Source organism: Ascaphus truei, unplaced genomic scaffold (assembly GCF_040206685.1).
Source record: "Ascaphus truei isolate aAscTru1 unplaced genomic scaffold, aAscTru1.hap1 HAP1_SCAFFOLD_636, whole genome shotgun sequence".
Classification (NCBI taxonomy): domain Eukaryota; kingdom Metazoa; phylum Chordata; class Amphibia; order Anura; family Ascaphidae; genus Ascaphus; species Ascaphus truei.
This window is the reverse complement of record NW_027456969.1, coordinates 149,686-171,898: the sequence shown is the minus strand read 5'-3', so window position 1 is coordinate 171,898 and position 22,213 is coordinate 149,686. Positions and strand designations below refer to the sequence as shown.

At 53.0% G+C, this 22,213-nt stretch overlaps 1 protein-coding gene across 1 annotated transcript in view; it reads left to right on the top strand.

Moving 5' to 3' along the window:
- The window catches only part of LOC142485754 (GATA-binding factor 1-B-like), a 60,561-nt gene that overhangs the window by 27,394 nt on the left and 10,954 nt on the right, over positions 1-22,213 (top strand). Inside the window, 4 exon segments of the mRNA XM_075584538.1 lie at positions 9,431-9,571; positions 9,722-10,051; positions 10,642-10,787; positions 12,243-12,368. Of these exon segments, the coding sequence (XP_075440653.1) occupies positions 9,431-9,571; positions 9,722-10,051; positions 10,642-10,787; positions 12,243-12,368 (743 nt within the window).

The following is a 22,213-nucleotide window of genomic DNA, read 5'->3' as shown; positions in this document are numbered from 1 at the left end:
CTGGAGCCGAAAATGTGTTTATATATACACACACACACACACAATAGTCTCTATGTGCATATACGACTAATATACTATGTATATATTTGTGTATGTGTACACTATATGTGTGTTGATATTATATTACATATATACATAGGGTGACCATATTTGCCCTGGCAATAACCGGGGTGAGAGGGGCAGGGTAGGGGTGAGAGGGGCAGGGTAGGGGTGAGAGGGGCAGGGTCGGGGGGATGAGAGGGGCAGGGTCGGGGGATGAGAGGGGCAGGGGTCGGAGTGAGAGGGGCAGGGTAGGGGTGAGAGGGGCCAGGTAGGGGGATGAGAGGGGCAGCGTAGGGGGTGAGAGGGGCAGGGTCGGGGTGAGAGGGGCAGGGTCGGGGGATGAGAGGGGCAGGGTCAGGGGATGAGAGGGGCAGGGTAGATTGGGGAGAGGGGCAGGGTAGCGGGGTGAGAGGAGCAGGGTCTCAAACATTTCTCTGGAACACTCAGATCTTGGGTAGCTAACAAGTTCATTAAGGAAATCACTGATAACTTTCTTTAAAGGCCAAAAGCTTGTTCTACTTGGGCGTCCAGCGTTAGTGACACAGTGAATACCTTACGATATATACAGTATGGAGCCCCCCAGGGCTGGAGGTGGCAGTGTATACCTGACTATATATACAGTACGGAGCCCAGGGGCCGGGAGGTGACTCAGTCTATACCTGACTATATACTGTATACAGTATGGAGCCCACAGGCTGGGAGGTGACTCAGTGTACACTTTATTATATATACAGTACGGACCCCCAAGGCCGGGCAGTGATACTCAGTGTATGCCTTACTATATATACAGTATGTAGACCTCAGGCCGGGAGGTGACTCAGTGTATACATTACCTGACTATATATACAGTACGGAGCCCTCAGGCCGGGAGATGACTCAGTGTATACATTACCTGACTATATATACAGTATGGAGCCCTCAGGCTGGGAGGTGACTCAGTGTATACAGTACCTGACTATATATACAGTACGGAGCCCTCAGGCCGGGAGGTGACCTCAGTGTATACATTACCTGACTATATATACAGTATGGAGCACTCAGGCCGGGGAGGTGACTCAGTGTAATACATTACCTGACTATATATACAGTACGGAGCCCTCAGGCCGGGAGGTGACTCAGTGTATACAGTACCTGAATATATATACAGTATGGAGCCCTCAGGCCGGGAGGTGACTCAGTGTATACATTACCTGACTATATATACAGTACGGAGCCCTCAGGCCGGTAGGTGACTCAGTGTATACAGTACCTGACTATATATACAGTACGGAGCCCTCAGGCCGGGAGGTGACTCAGTGTATACAGTACCTGACTATATATACAGTACGGAGCCCTCAGGCCGGGAGGTGACTCAGTGTATACATTACCTGACTATATATACAGTATGGAGCCCTCAGGCCGGAGGTGACTCAGGTGTATACATTACCTGACTATATATACAGTACGGAGCCCTCAGGCCGGGAGGTGACAGTGTATACATTACCTGACTATATATACAGTACGGAGCCCTCAGGCCGGGAGGTGACTCAGTGTATACAGTACCTGACTATATATACAGTATGGAGCCCTCAGGCCGGGAGATGACTCAGTGTATACATTACCTGACTATATATACAGTATGGAGCCCTCAGGCTGGGAGGTGACTCAGTGTATACAGTACCTGACTATATATACAGTACGGAGCCCTCAGGCCGGGAGGTGACTCAGTTGTATACATTACCTGACTATATATACAGTATGGAGCACTCAGGCCGGGAGGTGACTCAGTGTATACATTACCTGACTATATATACAGTACGGAGCCCTCAGGCCGGGAGGTGACTCAGTGTATACAGTACCTGAATATATATACAGTATGGAGCCCTCAGGCCGGGAGGTGACTCAGTGTATACATTACCTGACTATATATACAGTACGGAGCCCTCAGGCCGGTAGGTGACTCAGTGTATACAGTACCTGACTATATATACAGTACGGAGCCCTCAGGCCGGGAGGTGACTCAGTGTATACAGTACCTGACTATATATACAGTACGGAGCCCTCAGGCCGGGAGGTGACTCAGTGTATACATTACCTGACTATATATACAGTATGGAGCCCTCAGACCGGGAGGTGACTCAGTGTATACATTACCTGACTATATATACAGTATGGAGCCCTCAGGCCGGGAGGTGACTCAGTGTATACATTACCTGACTATATATACAGTACGGAGCCCTCAGGCCGGGAGGTGACAGTGTATACATTACCTGACTATATATACAGTACGGAGCCCTCAGGCCGGGAGGTGACTCAGTGTATACAGTACCTGACTATATATACAGTATGGAGCCCTCAGGCCGGGGAGGTGACTCAGTGTATACATTACCTGACAATATATATACAGTATGGAGCCCTCAGGCCGGGAGGTGACAGTGTATACATTACCTGACTATATATACAGTACGGAGCCCTCAGGCCGGGAGGTGACAGTGTATACATTACCTGACTATATATACAGTACGGAGCCCTCAGGCCGGGAGGTGACTCAGTGTATACAGTACCTGACTATATATACAGTATGGAGCCCTCAGGCCGGGAGGTGACTCAGTGTATACATTACCTGACTATATATACAGTATGGAGCCCTCAGGCCGGGAGGTGACTCAGTGTATACAATACCTGACTATATATACAGTATGGAGCCCCCAGGCTGGGAGGTGACTCAGTGTATACAGTACCTGACTATATATAAAGTATGGAGCCCCCAGGCCGGGAGGTGACTCAGTGTATACAGTACCTGACTATATATACAGTATGGAGCCCTCAGGCCGGGAGGTGACACAGTGTATACAGTACCTGACTATATATACAGTACGGAGCCCTCAGGCCGGGAGGTGACTCAGTGTATACATTACCTGACTATATATACAGTATGGAGCACTCAGGCCGGGAGGTGACTCAGTGTATACATTACCTGACTATATATACAGTACGGAGCCCTCAGGCCGGGAGGTGACTCAGTGTATACAGTACCTGACTATATATACAGTATGGAGCCCTCAGGCCGGGAGGTGACTCAGTGTATACATTACCTGACTATATATACAGTACGGAGCCCTCAAGCCGGGAGGTGACTCAGTGTATACAGTACCTGACTAAATATACAGTACGGAGCCCTCAGGCCGGGAGGTGACTCAGTGTATACAGTACCTGACTATATATACAGTACGGAGCCCTCAGGCCGGGAGGTGACTCAGTGTATACATTACCTGACTATATATACAGTATGGAGCCCTCAGACCGGGAGGTGACTCAGTGTATACATTACCTGACTATATATACAGTATGGAGCCCTCAGGCCGGGAGGTGACTCAGTGTATACATTACCTGACTATATATACAGTACGGAGCCCTCAGGCCGGGAGGTGACAGTGTATACATTACCTGACTATATATACAGTACGGAGCCCTCAGGCCGGGAGGTGACTCAGTGTATACAGTACCTGACTATATATACAGTATGGAGCCCTCAGGCCGGGAGGTGACTCAGTGTATACATTACCTGACTATATATACAGTATGGAGCCCTCAGGCCGGGAGGTGACAGTGTATACATTACCTGACTATATATACAGTACGGAGCCCTCAGGCCGGGAGGTGACAGTGTATATATTACCTGACTATATATACAGTACGGAGCCCTCAGGCCGGGAGGTGACTCAGTGTATACAGTACCTGACTATATATACAGTATGGAGCCCTCAGGCCGGGAGGTGACTCAGTGTATACATTACCTGACTATATATACAGTATGGAGCCCTCAGGCCGGGAGGTGACAGTGTATACATTACCTGACTATATATACAGTATGTAGCCCTCAGGCCGGGAGGTGACTCAGTGTATACATTACCTGACTATATATACAGTATGGAGCCCTCAGGCCGGGAGGTGACTCAGTGTATACATTACCTGACTATATATACAGTACGGAGCCATCAGGCCGGGAGGTGACTCAGTGTATACATTACCTGACTATATATACAGTACGGAGCTCTCAGGTGGGGAGGTGACTCAGTGTATACAGTACCTGACTATATATACAGTATGGAGCCCCCAGGCCGGGAGGTGACTCAGTGTATACAGTACCTGACTATATATACAGTATGGAGCCCTCAGGCCGGGAGGTGACTCAGTGTATACATTACCTGACTATATATACAGTATGGAGCCCTCAGGCCGGGAGGTGACTCAGTGTATACATTACCTGACTATATATACAGTACGGAGCCCTCAGGCCGGGAGGTGACTCAGTGTATACAGTACCTGACTATATATACAGTATGGAGCCCTCAGGCCGGGAGGTGACTCAGTGTATACATTACCTGACTATATATACAGTACGGAGCCCTCAGGCCGGGAGGTGACTCAGTGTATACAGTACCTGACTATATATACAGTACGGAGCCCTCAGGCCGGGAGGTGACTCAGTGTATACAGTACCTGACTATATATACAGTATGGAGCCCTCAGGCCGGGAGGTGACTCAGTGTATACATTACCTGACTATATATACAGTATGGAGCCCTCAGGCCGGGAGGTGACAGTGTATACATTACCTGACTATATATACAGTACGGAGCCCTCAGGCCGGGAGGTGACTCAGTGTATACAGTACCTGACTATATATACAGTACAGAGCCCCCAGGCCGGGAGGTGACTCAGTGTATACAGTACCTGACTATATATACAGTATGGAGCCCCAGGCCGGGAGGTGACTCAGTGTATACAGTACCTGACTATCTATACAGTATGGAGCCCTCAGGCCGGGAGGTGACTCAGTGTATACAGTACCTGACTATATATACAGTACGGAGCCTCAGGCCAGGAGGTGACTCAGTGATACATTACCTGACTATATATACAGTATGGAGCCCTCAGGCCGGGAGGTGACAGTGTATACATTACCTGACTATATATACAGTATGGAGCCCTCAGGCCGGGAGGTGACAGTGTATACATTACCTGACTATATATACAGTACGGAGCCCTCAGGCCGGGAGGTGACTCAGTGTATACATTACCTGACTATATATACAGTACAGAGCCCTCAGGCCGGGAGGTGACTCAGTGTATACATTACCTGACTATATATACAGTATGGAGCCCTCAGGCCGGGAGGTGACAGTGTATACATTACCTGACTATATATACAGTATGGAGCCCTCAGGCGAGAGGTGACTCAGTGTATACAGTACCTGACTATATATACAGTACGGAGCCCTCAGGCCAGGAGGTGACTCAGTGTATACAGTACCTGACTATATATACAGTACAGAGCCCCAGGCCGGGAGGTGACTCAGTGTATACAGTACCTGACTATATATACAGTATGGAGCCCCCAGGCCGGAGGTGACTCAGTGTATACAGTACCTGACTATATATACAGTATGGAGCCCTCAGGCCGGGAGGTGACTCAGTGTATACAGTACCTGACTATATATACAGTACGGAGCCCTCAGGCCGGGAGGTGACTCAGTGTATACATTACCTGACTATATATACAGTATGGAGCCCTCAGGCCGGGAGGTGACAGTGTATACATTACCTGACTATATATACAGTACAGAGCCCTCAGGCTGGGAGGTGACTCAGTGTATACATTACCTGACTATATATACAGTATGGAGCCCTCAGGCCAGGAGGTGACTCAGTGTATACATTACCTGACTATATATACAGTACAGAGCCCTCAGGCCGGGAGGTGACAGTGTATACATTACCTGACTATATATACAGTACGGAGCCCCAAGGCCGGGAGGTGACTCAGTGTATACATTACCTGACTATATATACAGTACAGAGCCCTCAGGCCGGGAGGTGAATCAGGACTATATATACAGTACGGAGCCCTCAGGCCGGGAGGTGACTCAGTGTATACATTACCTGACTATATATACAGTACGGAGCCCCCAGGCCGGAGGTGACTCAGTGTATACATTACCTGACTATATATACAGTACGGAGCCCTCAGGCGGGAGGTGAATCAGGACTATATATACAGTACGGATCCCTCAGGCCGGGAGGTGACTCAGTGTATACATTACCTGACTATATATACAGTATGGAGCCCCCAGGCCGGGAGGTGACTCAGTGTATACAGTACCTGACTATATATACAGTACGGAGCCCTCAGGCCGGAGGTGAGTCAGTGTATACATTACCTGACTATATATACAGTACGGAGCCCTCAGGCCGGGAGGTGACTCAGTGTATACATTACCTGACTATATATACAGTATGGAGCCCCAGGCCGGGAGGTGACTCAGTGTATACATTACCTGACTATATATACAGTATGGAGCCCTCAGGCCGGGAGGTGACTCAGTGTATACATTACCTGACTATATATACAGTACGGAGCCCCCAGCCGGGAGGTGACTCAGTGTATACATTACCTGACTATATATACAGTATGGAGCCCTCAGGCCGGGAGGTGACAGTGTATACATTACCTGACTATATATACAGTATGGAGCCCTCAGGCGGGAGGTGACAGTGTATACATTACCTGACTATATATACAGTACGGAGCCCCCAGGCCGGGAGGTGACTCAGTGTATACATTACCTGACTATATATACAGTATGGAGCCCCCAGGCCGGGAGGTGACTCAGTGTATACATTACCTGACTATATATACAGTATGGAGCTCTCAGGCGGTAGGTGACTCGGTGTATACAGTACCTGACTATATATACAGTATGGAGCCCTCAGGCCGGGGAGGTGACAGTGTATACATTACCTGACTATATATACAGTATGGAGCCCTCAGGCCGGGAGGTGACTCAGTGTATACATTACCTGACTATATATACAGTATGGAGCCCCAGGCCGGGAGGTGACTCAGTGTATACATTACCTGACTATATATACAGTACGGAGCCCCCAGCCCGGGAGGTGACTCAGTGTATACATTACCTGACTATATATACAGTACGGAGCGCTCAGGCTGGGAGGTGACTCAGTGTATACATAACCTGACTATATATACAGTATGTAGCCCTCAGGTCGGGAGGTGACTCAGTGTATACAGTACCTGACTATATATACAGTACGGAGCCCTCAGGCCGGGAGGTGACAGTGTATACATTACCTGACTATATATACAGTACGGAGCCCTTAGGCGGGAGGTGACTCAGTGTATACATAACCTGACTATATATACAGTATGGAGCCCCCAGGCCGGAGGTGACTCAGTGTATACATTACCTGACTATATATACAGTACGGAGCCCCCAGCCCGGGAGGTGACTCAGTGTATACATTACCTGACTATATATACAGTACGGAGCCCTCAGGCTGGGAGGTGACTCAGTGTATACATAACCTGACTATATATACAGTATGTAGCCCTCAGGTCGGGAGGTGACTCAGTGTATACAGTACCTGACTATATATACAGTACGGAGCCCTCAGGCCGGGAGGTGACAGTGTATACATTACCTGACTATATATACAGTACGGAGCCCTTAGGCCGGGAGGTGACTCAGTGTATACATAACCTGACTATATATACAGTACGGAGCCCTCAGGTCGGGAGGTGACTCAGTGTATACATTACCTGACTATATATACAGTACGGAGCCCTCAGGCCGGGAGGTGACTCAGTGTATACATTACCTGACTATATATACAGTATGGAGCCCCCAGGCCGGGAGGTGACTCAGTGTATACATTACCTGACTATATATACAGTACGGAGCCCCCAGGCCGGGAGGTGACTCAGTGTATACATAACCTGACTATATATACAGTACAGAGCCCTCAGGCCGGGAGGTGACTCAGTGTATACATTACCTGACTATATATACAGTATGGAGCCCCCAGGCCGGGAGGTGACTCAGTGTATACATTACCTGACTATATATACAGTACGGAGCCCTCAGGCCGGGAGGTGACTCAGTGTATACAGTACCTGACTATATCTACAGTATGGAGCCCCCAGGCCGGGAGGTGACTCAGTGTATACATTACCTGACTATATATACAGTACGGAGCCCTCAGGCCGGGAGGTGACTCAGTGTATACATTACCGGACTATATATACAGTACGGAGCCCTCAGGCCGGGAGGTGACTCAGTGTATACATTACCTGACTATATATACAGTACAGAGCCCCCAGGCCGGGAGGTGACTCAGTGTATACATTACCTGACTATATATACAGTACGGAGCCCTCAGGCCGGGAGGTGACAGTGTATACATTACCTGACTATATATACAGTACGGAGCCCTCAGGCCGGGAGGTGACTCAGTGTATACATTACCTGACTATATATACAGTACGAAGCCCTCAGGCCGGGAGGTGACAGTGTATACATTACCTGACTATATATACAGTACAGAGCCCTCAGGCCGGGAGGTGACTCAGTGTATACATTACCTGACTATATATACAGTATGGAGCCCCCAGGCCGGGAGGTGACTCAGTGTATACATTACCTGACTATATATACAGTACGGAGCCCTCAGGCCGGGAGGTGACTCAGTGTATACATTACCTGACTATATATACAGTACGGAGCCCCCAGGCCGGGAGGTGACTCAGTGTATACATTACCTGACTATATATACAGTATGGAGCCCCCAGGCCGGGAGTTGACTCAGTGTATACATTACCTGACTATATATACAGTATGTAGCCCCCAGGCCGGGAGGTGACTCAGTGTATACATTACCTGACTATATATACAGTATGGAGCCCTCAGGCCAGGAGGTGACTCAGTGTATACATTACCTGACTATATATACAGTATGTAGCCCCCAGGCCGGGAGGTGACTCAGTGTATACATTACCTGACTATATATACAGTATGGAGCCCTCAGGCCGGGAGGTGACTCAGTGTATACATTACCTGACTATATATACAGTATGGAGCCCTCAGGCTGGGAGGTGACTCAGTGTATTCCTGACTTGTGTATATATAGTGTAACTGAGGTACGATCAGCACCCTGGACAGCCACCTCACACACATCTGTATCATGAGAAATGTAAAAACAAAAGGGAGCGCAGAGAAAAATCAAATCAATACAATGTGATCTAAAAACCACTTTATAAACAAGAAATAAACAAACAAAAAGTTACATCAGTTAAAATGTTGTAGCATAAAAGGCGCACTTCCCCCACACCATGGACTGAAGGACTAGGACCAGCTGGGCTAGAGTGTCACAGGGAGCCGGCCGAGTGAGTGACCCCTTAACCCTGTCACTGCCATTAGTACACTTTGGCCCTAGGAGGCACATCTCCGCCCCCCCAGTGTCGGTGTGGGACCCCCCCCCCCCCAGTGTGGGACCCCACCCCCCCCCCCCCCCACTTCCTCTGTTTGATTAATTGTTCTCTCTGCAGGTTTTGTGGGGTCAGTGCACCTTGCTGGCCCCTCTCCAGCGATGGACTTCTCCCCAATCTCAGGGCCGGACTCCCTCCCACATTATTCTGAGTCTTCCCTCGTCCATCACCCTGACGAGTCCGATCTCTTCTATTCTCCAGGTGAGACCTAAAACACACATACAGACAGGTGAGACTCGGCACAGCTCTGGGCAGGCTGCACGCGGCATTAGGTTTGCTCCTAGCAATGACCGTGTCATATGTGTACTAAAAATGAAGGTGTAGGGCTATCTCTTTGTCCCTTTCTTTCAGTGCCCCAGGTGTACTCTTCTCACTGGCTGGACAGATACAGCCCCCCTGCATATGGGAGAAGCGCAGGGACCTTTTCTCTCTACCCTCCAGGTGTTGCCTCCATGGGCCCCCACTCCTCTACCCCCCCTTACATGCTAGGCCCATCCCTCCTTATGGAGGGCGAGGGGAGTCCCAAATTCCTGGAGACCTTGAAGACAGAGAGGATGAGCCCTCTAACCTCTGACCTTCTGTCCTTGGAGCCAAGAAGCCCCAGTAGCCAAGGACTGCCCCAGCTGGGGTACATGGGCGGAGGGGGACAGGACTTCAGCATCAGCATGTTCCAGGCCTCAGGTAACCTAACCCCTGAATGTACCAGCATACAGCTGAACACAGAGAGGATCACTGTAAAGACACACCCAATGTGAGCACTGCACATCCACAAGGGCCGAGGGGCACGTGGGCAGGGGGCGAGTATGCAGGGAGTGAGGGGCGTGTGGGCTGCAGGCGAGCGGCACGTGGGTAGGGGGAAAGGAGTGTGTGGGCAGGGGGCGCGTATGCAGGGGGCGAGCAGAGGGTGGGCAGGGGGCGAGCACACCGGGGCGAGGGGCGCGAGGGCAGGGAGCGAGGGGCGCGAGGGCAGAGGGCGAGGGGCGCAAGGGCAGGGAGCGAGGGGCGTGAGGGCAGGGAGCGAGGGGCGCGAGGGCAGGGGGCGCGAGGGCAGGGGGCGAGGGGCGCGAGGGCAGGGAGCGAGGGGCGCGAGGGCAGGGGGCGAGGGGCGCGAGGGCAGGTGGCGAGGGGCGCGAGGGCAGGGAGCGAGGGGCGCGAGGGCAGGGGGCGAGGGGCGCGTGGGCAGGGGGCGCGAGGGCAGAGGGCGAGGGGTGTGTGGGCAGGGGGCGAGTACTGTGTAAATTGTGAGGTCGCCTCTTCCCTTCTGACTCTAGAAGCGCGTGAGTGTGTGAACTGTGGGGCGACGGTGACCCCGCTGTGGAGACGCGATGTGAGCGGTCACTATCTCTGCAACGCATGTGGCCTGTACCACAAGATGAATGGACAGAACCGCCCTCTGATCCGGCCCAAGAAACGCCTGGTACTGACCACAGGGGCCACACACACAGAGGAGAGGGGCTAAACACACACACACACACACACGAGAGGGGCTACACACACACACACACACACACGGCCACACACGCAGAGAAGAGGGGCCACACACGCAGAGAAGAGGGGCCACACACAGGAGAAGGGCCACACACAGGAGAGGGGCTGCACACACACACACAGGAGAGGGGCTGCACACACACACACACACACACACACACACACACACACACACACACACACACACACACACACACACACACACACACACACACACACACACACACACACACACACACACACGAGAGGGGCTACACACACACACACACACACACACACACACACACACACACACACACACACACACACACACACACACACACACACACACACACACACACACACACAGGAGAGGGGCTGCACACACACACACACACACACAGGAGAGGGGCTACACACACACACACACACACACACACACACACACACACACACACACACACACGAGAGGGGCTGCACACACACACACACACACGGCCACATACGCAGAGAAGAGGGGCCACACACAGGAGAAGGGCCACACACAGGAGAAGGGCCACACACAGGAGAGGGACTGCACACACACACACACACACACACACACACACACACACACACACACACACACACACAGGAGAGGGGCTGCACACACACACACACACACACACACACACACACACACACACACACACACACACACACACACACACACACACACACACACACACACACACACACACACACAGGAGAGGGGCTGCACACACACACACACACACACACACACACACACACACACACACAGGTGAGGGGCTGCACACACACACACACACACACACACAGGTGAGGGGCTGCACACACACACACACACGGCCACACACGCAGAGAAGAGGGGCCACACACAGGAGAAGGGCCACACACAGGAGAGGGGCTGCACACACACACACACACACACGCACACACACACACGAGAGGGGTTGCACACACACAGAAGAGGGGTCACACACACACACACACACGATAGGGGCCACACACACAGGACAAGGGCCACACACACACAGGACAGGGGCCACACACAGGACAGGGGCCACACACACACACAGGAGAGGGGCCACACATACACACACAGGAGAGGGGCCACACACACAGGACAGGGGCCAAACACACACAGGACAGGGGCCACACACACACAGGACAGGGGCCACACACACAGGACAGGGGCCACACACACAGGACAGGGGCCACACACAGGACAGGGGCCACACACACAGGACAGGGGCCACACACACACAGGACAGGGGCCACACACACACTGGAATGGGTGAGGGGGGTAAAGAAGAGCGTTAGAATGAGGAATGAGTCTGGCCGCAGGAGTGACCCTCATTACTGACCGCTCTGTCTCCTGCAGATCGTCAGTAAGAGAGCGGGGACGCAGTGCAGCAACTGTCACACAAACACCACCACCCTGTGGAGACGCAACGCAAGCGGGGATCCTGTGTGCAACGCCTGCGGCCTTTACTACAAGCTGCACAATGTAAGGACTGCAGCACATCGCACCTCATCTGCAGAGCATCATACACATCACTCCTCCACCTGCAGAGCATTGTCCCCCCCACCTGCAGAGCATTGTCCCCCCCACCTGCAGCACAGTGCCCCTCCACCTGCAGAGCATTGTCCCCCCCACCTGCAGCACAGTGCCCCTCCACCTGCAGAGCATTGTCCCCCCCACCTGCAGCACATCGCCCCCCACACCTACAGCACCCCCTCCACATGCAGCACAGTCCCCCCCACCTGCAGCACATCGCCCCCCACACCTAAAGCACCCCCTCCACATGCAGCACATCGCCCCCCACACCTACAGCACCCCCTCCACATGCAGTGCCCCCCCACCTCTATGTATCAGGCACTGTGGCCCTTCTTCAGGTCCGTTTCCACCTAAGAGCGGTACTTCCCTTTAATCAGCTATTCTGGTTTGTCCACAAGAGCAGAAAGATCCTGTCCCCGAGGTCCGAGGCTGTATAGTCCCGCACCCGCTGTGTGTCTCCTGTGAAGCTGTATAGTCCCGCACCCGCTGTGTGTCTCCTGTGAGGCTGTATAGTCCCGCACCCGCTGTGTGTCTCTCCTGTGAGGCTGTATAGTCCCGCACCCGCTGTGTGTCTCCTGTGAGGCTGTATAGTCCCGCACCCGCTGTGTGTCTCCTGTGAGGATGTATAGTCCCGCACCCGCTGTGTGTCTCCTGTGAGGCTGTATAGTCCCGCACCCGCTGTGTGTCTCCTGTGAGGCTGTATAGTCCCGCACCCGCTGTGTGTCTCTCCTGTGAGGCTGTATAGTCCCGCACCCGCTGTGTGTCTCCTGTGAGGCTGTATAGTCCCGCACCCGCTGTGTGTCTCCTGTGAGGCTGTATAGTCCCGCACCCGCTGTGTGTCTCCTGTGAGGATGTATAGTCCCGCACCCGCTGTGTGTCTCTCCTGTGAGGCTGTATAGTCCCGCACCCGCTGTGTCTCTCCTGTGAGGCTGTATAGTCCCGCACCCGCTGTGTGTCTCTCCTGTGAGGCTGTATAGTCCCGCACCCGCTGTATCTCTCCTGTGAGGCTGTATAGTCCCGCACCCGCTGTGTCTCTCCTGTGAGGCTGTATAGTCCCGCACCCGCTGTGTGTCTCCTGTGAGGCTGTATAGTCCCGCACCCGCTGTGTGTCTCTATTGTGAGGCTGTATAGTCCCGCACCCGCTGTGTGTCTCTCCTGTGAGGCTGTATAGTCCCGCACCCGCTGTGTGCCTCCTGTGAGGCTGTATAGTCCCGCACCCGCTGTGTCTCTCCTGTGAGGCTGTATAGTCCCGCACCCGCTGTGTGTCTCCTGTGAGGCTGTATAGTCCCGCACCCGCTGTGTGTCTCCTGTGAGGCTGTATAGTCCCGCACCCGCTGTGTGTCTCCTGTGAGGCTGTATAGTCCCGCACCCGCTGTGTCTCTCCTGTGAGGCTGTATAGTCCCGCACCCGCTGTGTGTCTCCTGTGAGGCTGTATAGTCTCGCACCCGCTGTGTGTCTCTCCTGTGAGGCTGTATAGTCCCGCACCCGCTGTGTGTCTCCTGTGAGGCTGTATAGTCCCGCACCCGCTGTGTCTCTCCTGTGAGGCTGTATAGTCCCGCACCCGCTGTGTGTCTCCTGTGAGGCTGTATAGTCCCGCACCCGCTGTGTGTCTCCTGTGAGGCTGTATAGTCCCGCACCCGCTGTGTGTCTCTCCTGTGAGGCTGTATAGTCCCGCACCCGCTGTGTGTCTCTCCTGTGAGGCTGTATAGTCCCGCACCCGCTGTGTGTCTCTCCTGTGAGGCTGTATAGTCCCGCACCCGCTGTGTGTCTCCTGTGAGGCTGTATAGTCCCGCACCCGCTGTGTGTCTCCTGTGAGGCTGTATAGTCCCGCACCCGCTGTGTGTCTCCTGTGAGGCTGTATAGTCCCGCACCCGCTGTGTGTCTCCTGTGAGGCTGTATAGTCCCGCACCCGCTGTGTGTCTCTCCTGTGAGGCTGTATAGTCCCGCACCCGCTGTGTGTCTCCTGTGAGGCTGTATAGTCCCGCACCCGCTGTGTGTCTCCTGTGAGGCTGTATAGTCCCGCACCCGCTGTGTGTCTCCTGTGAGGCTGTATAGTCCCGCACCCGCTGTGTCTCTCCTGTGAGGATGTATAGTCCCGCACCCGCTGTGTGTCTCTCCTGTGAGGCTGTATAGTCCCGCACCCGCTGTGTGTCTCCTGAGAGGCTGTATAGTCCCGCACCCGCTGTGTGTCTCCTGTGAGGCTGTATAGTCCCGCACCCGCTGTGTCTCTCCTGTGAGGCTGTATAGTCCCGCACCCGCTGTGTGTCTCCTGTGAGGCTGTATAGTCCCGCACCCGCTGTGTGTCTCCTGTGAGGCTGTATAGTCCCGCACCCGCTGTGTGTCTCCTGTGAGGCTGTATAGTCCCGCACCCGCTGTGTGTCTCCTGTGAGGCTGTATAGTCCCGCACCCGCTGTGTGTCTCCTGTGAGGCTGTATAGTCCCGCACCCGCTGTGTGTCTCCTGTGAGGCTGTATAGTCCCGCACCCGCTGTGTATCTCCTGTGAGGCTGTATAGTCCCGCACCCGCTGTGTGTCTCCTGTGAGGCTGTATAGTCCCGCACCCGCTGTGTGTCTCCTGTGAGGCTGTATAGTCCCGCACCCGCTGTGTGTCTCCTGTGAGGCTGTATAGTCCCGCACCCGCTGTGTGTCTCCTGTGAGGCTGTATAGTCCCGCACCCGCTGTGTCTCTCCTGTGAGGCTCTATAGTCCCGCACCCGCTGTGTGTCTCCTGTGAGGCTGTATAGTCCCGCACCCGCTGTGTGTCTCTCCTGTGAGGCTGTATAGTCCCGCACCCGCTGTGTGTCTCCTGTGAGGCTGTATAGTCCCGCACCCGCTGTGTCTCTCCTGTGAGGCTGTATAGTCCCGCACCCGCTGTGTGTCTCCTGTGAGGCTGTATAGTCCGCACCCGCTGTGTGTCTCCTGTGAGGCTGTATAGTCCCGCACCCGCTGTGTGTCTCTATTGTGAGGCTGTATAGTCCCGCACCCGCTGTGTCTCTTCTGTGAGGCTGTATAGTCCCGCACCCGCTGTGTGTCTCCTGTGAGGCTGTATAGTCCCGCACCCGCTGTGTGTCTCCTGTGAGGCTGTATAGTCCCGCACCCGCTGTGTGTCTCTCCTGTGAGGCTGTATAGTCCCGCACCCGCTGTGTGTCTCCTGTGAGGCTGTATAGTCCCGCACCCGCTGTGTGTCTCCTGTGAGGCTGTATAGTCCCGCACCCGCTGTGTGTCTCCTGTGAGGCTGTATAGTCCCGCACCCGCTGTGTGTCTCCTGTGAGGCTGTATAGTCCCGCACCCGCTGTGTGTCTCTCCTGTGAGGCTGTATAGTCCCGCACCCGCTGTGTCTCTCCTGTGAGGCTGTATAGTCCCGCACCCGCTGTGTGTCTCCTGTGAGGCTGTATAGTCCCGCACCCGCTGTGTGTCTCTCCTGTGAGGCTGTATAGTCCCGCACCCGCTGTGTTTCTCCTGCTGCTCAGTGTCGCCTCACACAATCACCTAGATCCTGTGTTCCTGTAGAGAGTGTCTCAAGGGCTCTGCCCCATCTGTCTCTAAATACCCAGCATCACGTCTGACGTCACATCATCCGTCACGTGACACCACGTCGCAGCAGGGAGAAATATTGTTTTCTGTTCCACTGTCGGGGCGCTACATACGTTGTCATGGAGATCTGTGCCGCACTCTCATTGGTTAGAGACTATGTCCGTGTCATTAGCGGAATATATGAGCCTGCATCCGCAATCCCCACACTTCAGCGATCCCCCTGTAGACGCTGTCATGATCATATGACAACCATCAGCTCCTTAAATGGCCATAAAAAAGAGTGCATTATAAGTGCATTATTTATCTAACTACAGCCCACAATCAACATACATGTCACCCCAAAACCCATTGATGTCTGAGGATGAGAATCATTTTCCTACATATTAACAATTATTCACGAGACTAAGAATGGTAATAGCCCCAAAAAAGTGACTCTAAACCTCTCACCTTTCATTATTCTAACAAAAATAATAATCCATTATCCAAATAATGAAGTACATTAAACTTGTTAATGAAGCTGACCATTAAAGAGGTCTTACTAAAGCCTCTGGGAGGCAGGCACCTCCCCTCCCTATCCTATTAAAAAATTAAGGGGAGGGGGAGATAACTCAAAGAGAGTATCAATTTACACATCCCAATCCCACACCCATCCCATCCTAAACCATCCACATCCCAATCCCACACCCATCCCATCCTAAACCATCCACATCCCAATCCCACACCCATCCCAATCCCATCCTAAACCATCCACATCCCAATCCCACACCCATCCCAATCCCACACCCATCCCAATCCCATCCTAAACCATCGACATCCCAATCCCACACCCATCCTAAACCATCCACATCCCAATCCCACACCCATCCCATCCTAAACCATCCACATCCCAATCCCACACCCATCCCATCCTAAACCATCCACATCCCAATCCCACACCCATCCCAACCTAAACCATCCACATCCCAATCCCACACCCATCCCATCCTAAACCATCCACATCCCAATCCCACACCCATCCCAATCCCATCCTAAACCATCCACATCCCAATCCCACACCCATCCCATCCTAAACCATCCACATCCCAATCCCACACCCATCCCAATCCCATCCTAAACCATCCACATCCCAATCCCACACCCATACCATCCACATCCCAATCCCACACCCATCCACATCCCAATCCCACACCCATCCACATCCCAATCCCACACCCATCCCAATCCCACACCCATCCCATCCTAAACCATCCACATCCCAATCCCACCCATCCCAATCCCATCCACATACCCATCCCATCCTAAACCATCCACATCCCAATCCCACACCCATCCCATCCTAAACCATCCACATCCTAAACCATCCACATCCCAATCCCACACCCATCCCATCCCATCCTAAACCATCCACATCCCAATCCCACACCCATCCCAATCCCATCCTAAACCATCCACATCCCAATCCCACACCATCCACATCCCAATCCCATCCTAAACCATCCACATCCCAATCCCACACCCATCCCAATCCCATCCTAAACCATCCACATCCCACACACATCCCATCCTAAACCATCCACATCCCAATCCCACACCCATACCAATCCCATCCTAAACCATCCACATCCCAATCCCACACCCATCCCATCCTAAACCATCCACACCCCAATCCCACACCCATCCCAATCCCACACCCATCCTAAACCATCCACATCCCAATCCCACACCCATCCCATCCTAAACCATCCACATCCCAATCCCACACCCATCCTAAACCATCCACATCCCAATCCCACACCCATCCCATCCTAAACCATCCACATCCCAATCCCACACCCATCCTAAACCATCCACATCCCAATCCCACACCCATCCCATCCTAAACCCAATCCCACACCCATCCCATCCTAACCATCACATCCCAATCCCACACCCATCCTAAACCATCCACATCCCAATCCCACACCCATCCCATCCTAAATCATCCACATCCAATCCACACCCACCCATCCTAAACCATCCACATCCCAATCCCACACCCATCCCATCCTAAACCATCCACATCCCACCCCACACCCATCCCACCCCAACCAACCACCACATCCCACCCACACCCATCCCACCTACCACCACCACCCACCCCACACCCCACCCAACCCACCACCACCACACCCCACCCCCACCCACCCACCAAACCAACCACATCCCAATCCCACACCCATCCCATCCTAACCATCCACATCCCAATCCCACACCCACCCACCCATCCAACCCATCCCCACCCACCACCCACCCATCCTAAACCATCCACATCCCAATCCCACACCCATCCCATCCTAAACCATCCACACCCATCCCACACCCATCCCATCCTAAACCATCCCCACCCACACCCACCACCAACCCCCCATCCCCACCCACACCCCACCCCATCCTAAACCACCACATCCAATCCCACACCCATCCCATCCTAAACCATCCACATCCCAATCCCACACCCATCCCATCCTAAACCATCCACATCCCAATCCCACCCCATCCCATCCTAACCATCCACACCATCCACACCATCCCATCCAACCATCCACATCCCAATCCCCACCCACCCCATCCCATCCTAAACCATCCACATCCCAATCCACACCCATCCCACCCACCCCATCCCAATCCCACACCCATCCAACCCCACACCCATCCCCACCACCATCCACACCCAATCCCCACCCACCCCATCCTAACCATCCACATCCCAATCCCACACCCATCCCATCCAACCACCACATCCCACCCATCCTAAACCATCCACATCCCAATCCCACACCCATCCCATCCCATCCAACCATCCACATCCCAATCCCATCCTAAACCATCCACATCCCAATCCCACACCCATCCCATCCTAAACCATCCACATCCAATCCCACACCCACCCATCCCATCCTAAACCATCCACACCCAACCCACCCATCCCATCCTAAACCATCCACACCCAATCCCACACCCATCCCACCTAAACCACCCACATCCCAATCCCACACCCATCCTAACCACCACACCCAATCCATCCACATCCCAACCCACACCCATCCCATCCTAAACCATCCACATCCCAATCCCACACCCATCCCATCCTAAACCATCCACATCCCAACCCACACCCATCCCATCCTAAACCATCCACATCCCAATCTCACACCCATCCATCCTAAACCATCCACATCCCAATCCCACACCCATCCCATCCTAAACCATCCACATCCAATCCCACACCCATCCCATCTAAACCATCCACATCCCAATCCCACACCCATCCCAATCCCATCCTAAACCATCCACATCCCACACCCATCCATCCTAAACCATCCACATCCCATCCCATCCTAACCATCCACATCCCAATCCACACCCATCCCAATCCCATCCACATCCCAATCCCACACCCATCCCATCCTAAACCATCCACATCCCAATCCACACCCATCCCATCCTAACCATCCACATCCCAATCCCACACCCATCCCAATCCCATCCTAAACCATCCACATCCCATCCCCACCCTAAACCATCCACATCCCAATCCCACACCATCCTAAACCATCCACATCCCAATCCCACACCCATCCCATCCTAAACCATCCACATCCCAATCCCACACCCTCCCATCCTAAACATACACATCCCAATCCCACCCTAAACCATCCACATCCCAATCCCACACCCATCCCATCCTAAACCATCCACATCCCAATCCCACACCCATCCCATCCTAAACCATCCACATCCCAATCCCACACCCATCCTAAACCATCCACATCCCAATCCCACACCCATCCTAACCATCCACATCCCAATCCCACACCCATCCCAATCCTAAACCATCCACATCCCAATCCCACACCCATCCCATCCTAAACCATCCACATCCCAATCCCACACCATCCCATCCTAACCATCCACATCCCAATCCCACACCCATCCCATCCTAAACCATCCACATCCCAATCCACACCCATCCCAATCCCATCCTAAACCATCCACATCCCAATCCCATCCTAAACCATCCACATCCAAATCCACACCCATCCCATCCTAAACCATCCACATCCAATCCCACACCCATCCACATCCAATCCCACGCCCATCCTAAACCATCCACATCCCAATCCCACACCCATCCCAATCCTAAACCATCCACATCCCAATCCCACACCCATCCCATCCTAAACCATCCACATCCCAATCCCATCCTAAACCATCCACATCCCAACCCACACCCATCCCATCCTAAACCATCCACATCCCAATCCCACACCCATCCCATCCTAAACCATCCACATCCCAATCCCACACCCATCCCATCCTAAACCATCCACATCCCAATCCCACACCCATCCTAAACCATCCACATCCCAATCCCACACCCATCCCATCCTAAACCATCCACATCCCCATCCCATCCTAAACCATCCACATCCAATCCCACACCCATCCCATCCTAAACCATCCACATCCCAATCCCACACCCATCCCAATCCCATCCTAAACCATCCACATCCCAATCCCACCCATCCCATCCTAAACCATCCACATCCCAATCCCACCCACCCATCCTAAACATCCACATCCCAATCCCACACCCATCCCATCCTAACCATCCACATCCCAATCCCACACACATCCCATCCTAAACCATCCACATCCCAATCCCACACCCATCCCATCCTAAACCATCCACATCCCAATCCCACACCCATCCCATCCTAAACCATCCACATCCCAATCCCACACCCATCCTAAACCATCCACATCCCAATCCCACACCCATCCTAAACCATCCACATCCCAATCCACACCCATCCCAATCCTAAACCATCCACATCCCAATCCCACACCATCCCAATCCTAAACCATCACATCCCAATCCCACACCCATCCCAATCCTAAACCATACACATCCCAATCCCACACCCATCCCATCCTAAACCATCCACATCCCAATCCCACACCCATCCCATCCTAAACCATCCACATCCCAATCCCACACCCATCCCATCCTAAACCATCAACATCCCAATCCCACACCCATCCTAACCATCCACATCCCAATCCCATCCTAAACCATCCACATCCCAATCCCACACCCATCCCATCCTAAACCATCCACATCCCAATCCCACACCCATCCCAATCCCATCCTAAACCATCCACATCCCAATCCCACACCCATCCTAAACCATCCACATCCCAATCCCATCCCAATCCTAAACCATTCACATCCCAATCCCACACCCATCCCAATCCTAAACCATCCACATCCCAATCCCACACCCATCCCATCCTAAACCATCCACATCCCAATCCACACCCATCCCATCCCATCCTAAACCATCAACATCCCAATCCCACACCCATCCCAATCCCATCCACATCCCAATCCCATCCTAAACCATCCACATCCCAATCCCACACCCATCCCATCCTAAACCATCCACATCCCAATCCCACACCCATCCCAATCCCATCCTAAACCATCCACATCCCAATCCCACCACCCATCCCAATCCTAAACCATCCACATCCCAATCCCACACCAATCCCAATCCTAAACCATCCACATCCCAATCCCACACCCATCCCATCCTAAACCATCCACATCCCAATCCACACCATCCCATCCTAAACCATCCACATCCCATCCTAAACCATCCACATCCCCAAACCCATCCCAATCCCATCCTAAACCATCCACATCCCAATCCCATCCTAAACCATCCACATCCCAATCCCACACCCATCCCATCCTAAACCATCCACATCCCAATCCCACACCCATCCCATCCTAAACCATCCACATCCCAATCCCACACCCATCCCAATCCCATCCTAAACCATCCACATCCCAATCCCATCCTAAACCATCCACATCCCAATCCACACCCATCCCATCCTAAACCATCAACATCCCATCCTAAACCATCCATATCCAATCCCACACCCATCCCAATCCCATCCTAAACCATCCACATCCCAATCCCACACCCATCCCATCCTAAACCATCCACATCCCAATCCCACACCCACCCTAAACCATCCACATCCCAATCCCATCCTAAACCATCCACATCCCAATCCCACACCCATCCCATCCTAAACCATCCACATCCCAATCCCACACCCATCCCATACCATCCACATCCCAATCCCACACCCATCCCATCCTAAACCCTCCACATCCCAATCCCACACCCATCCTAAACCATCCACAT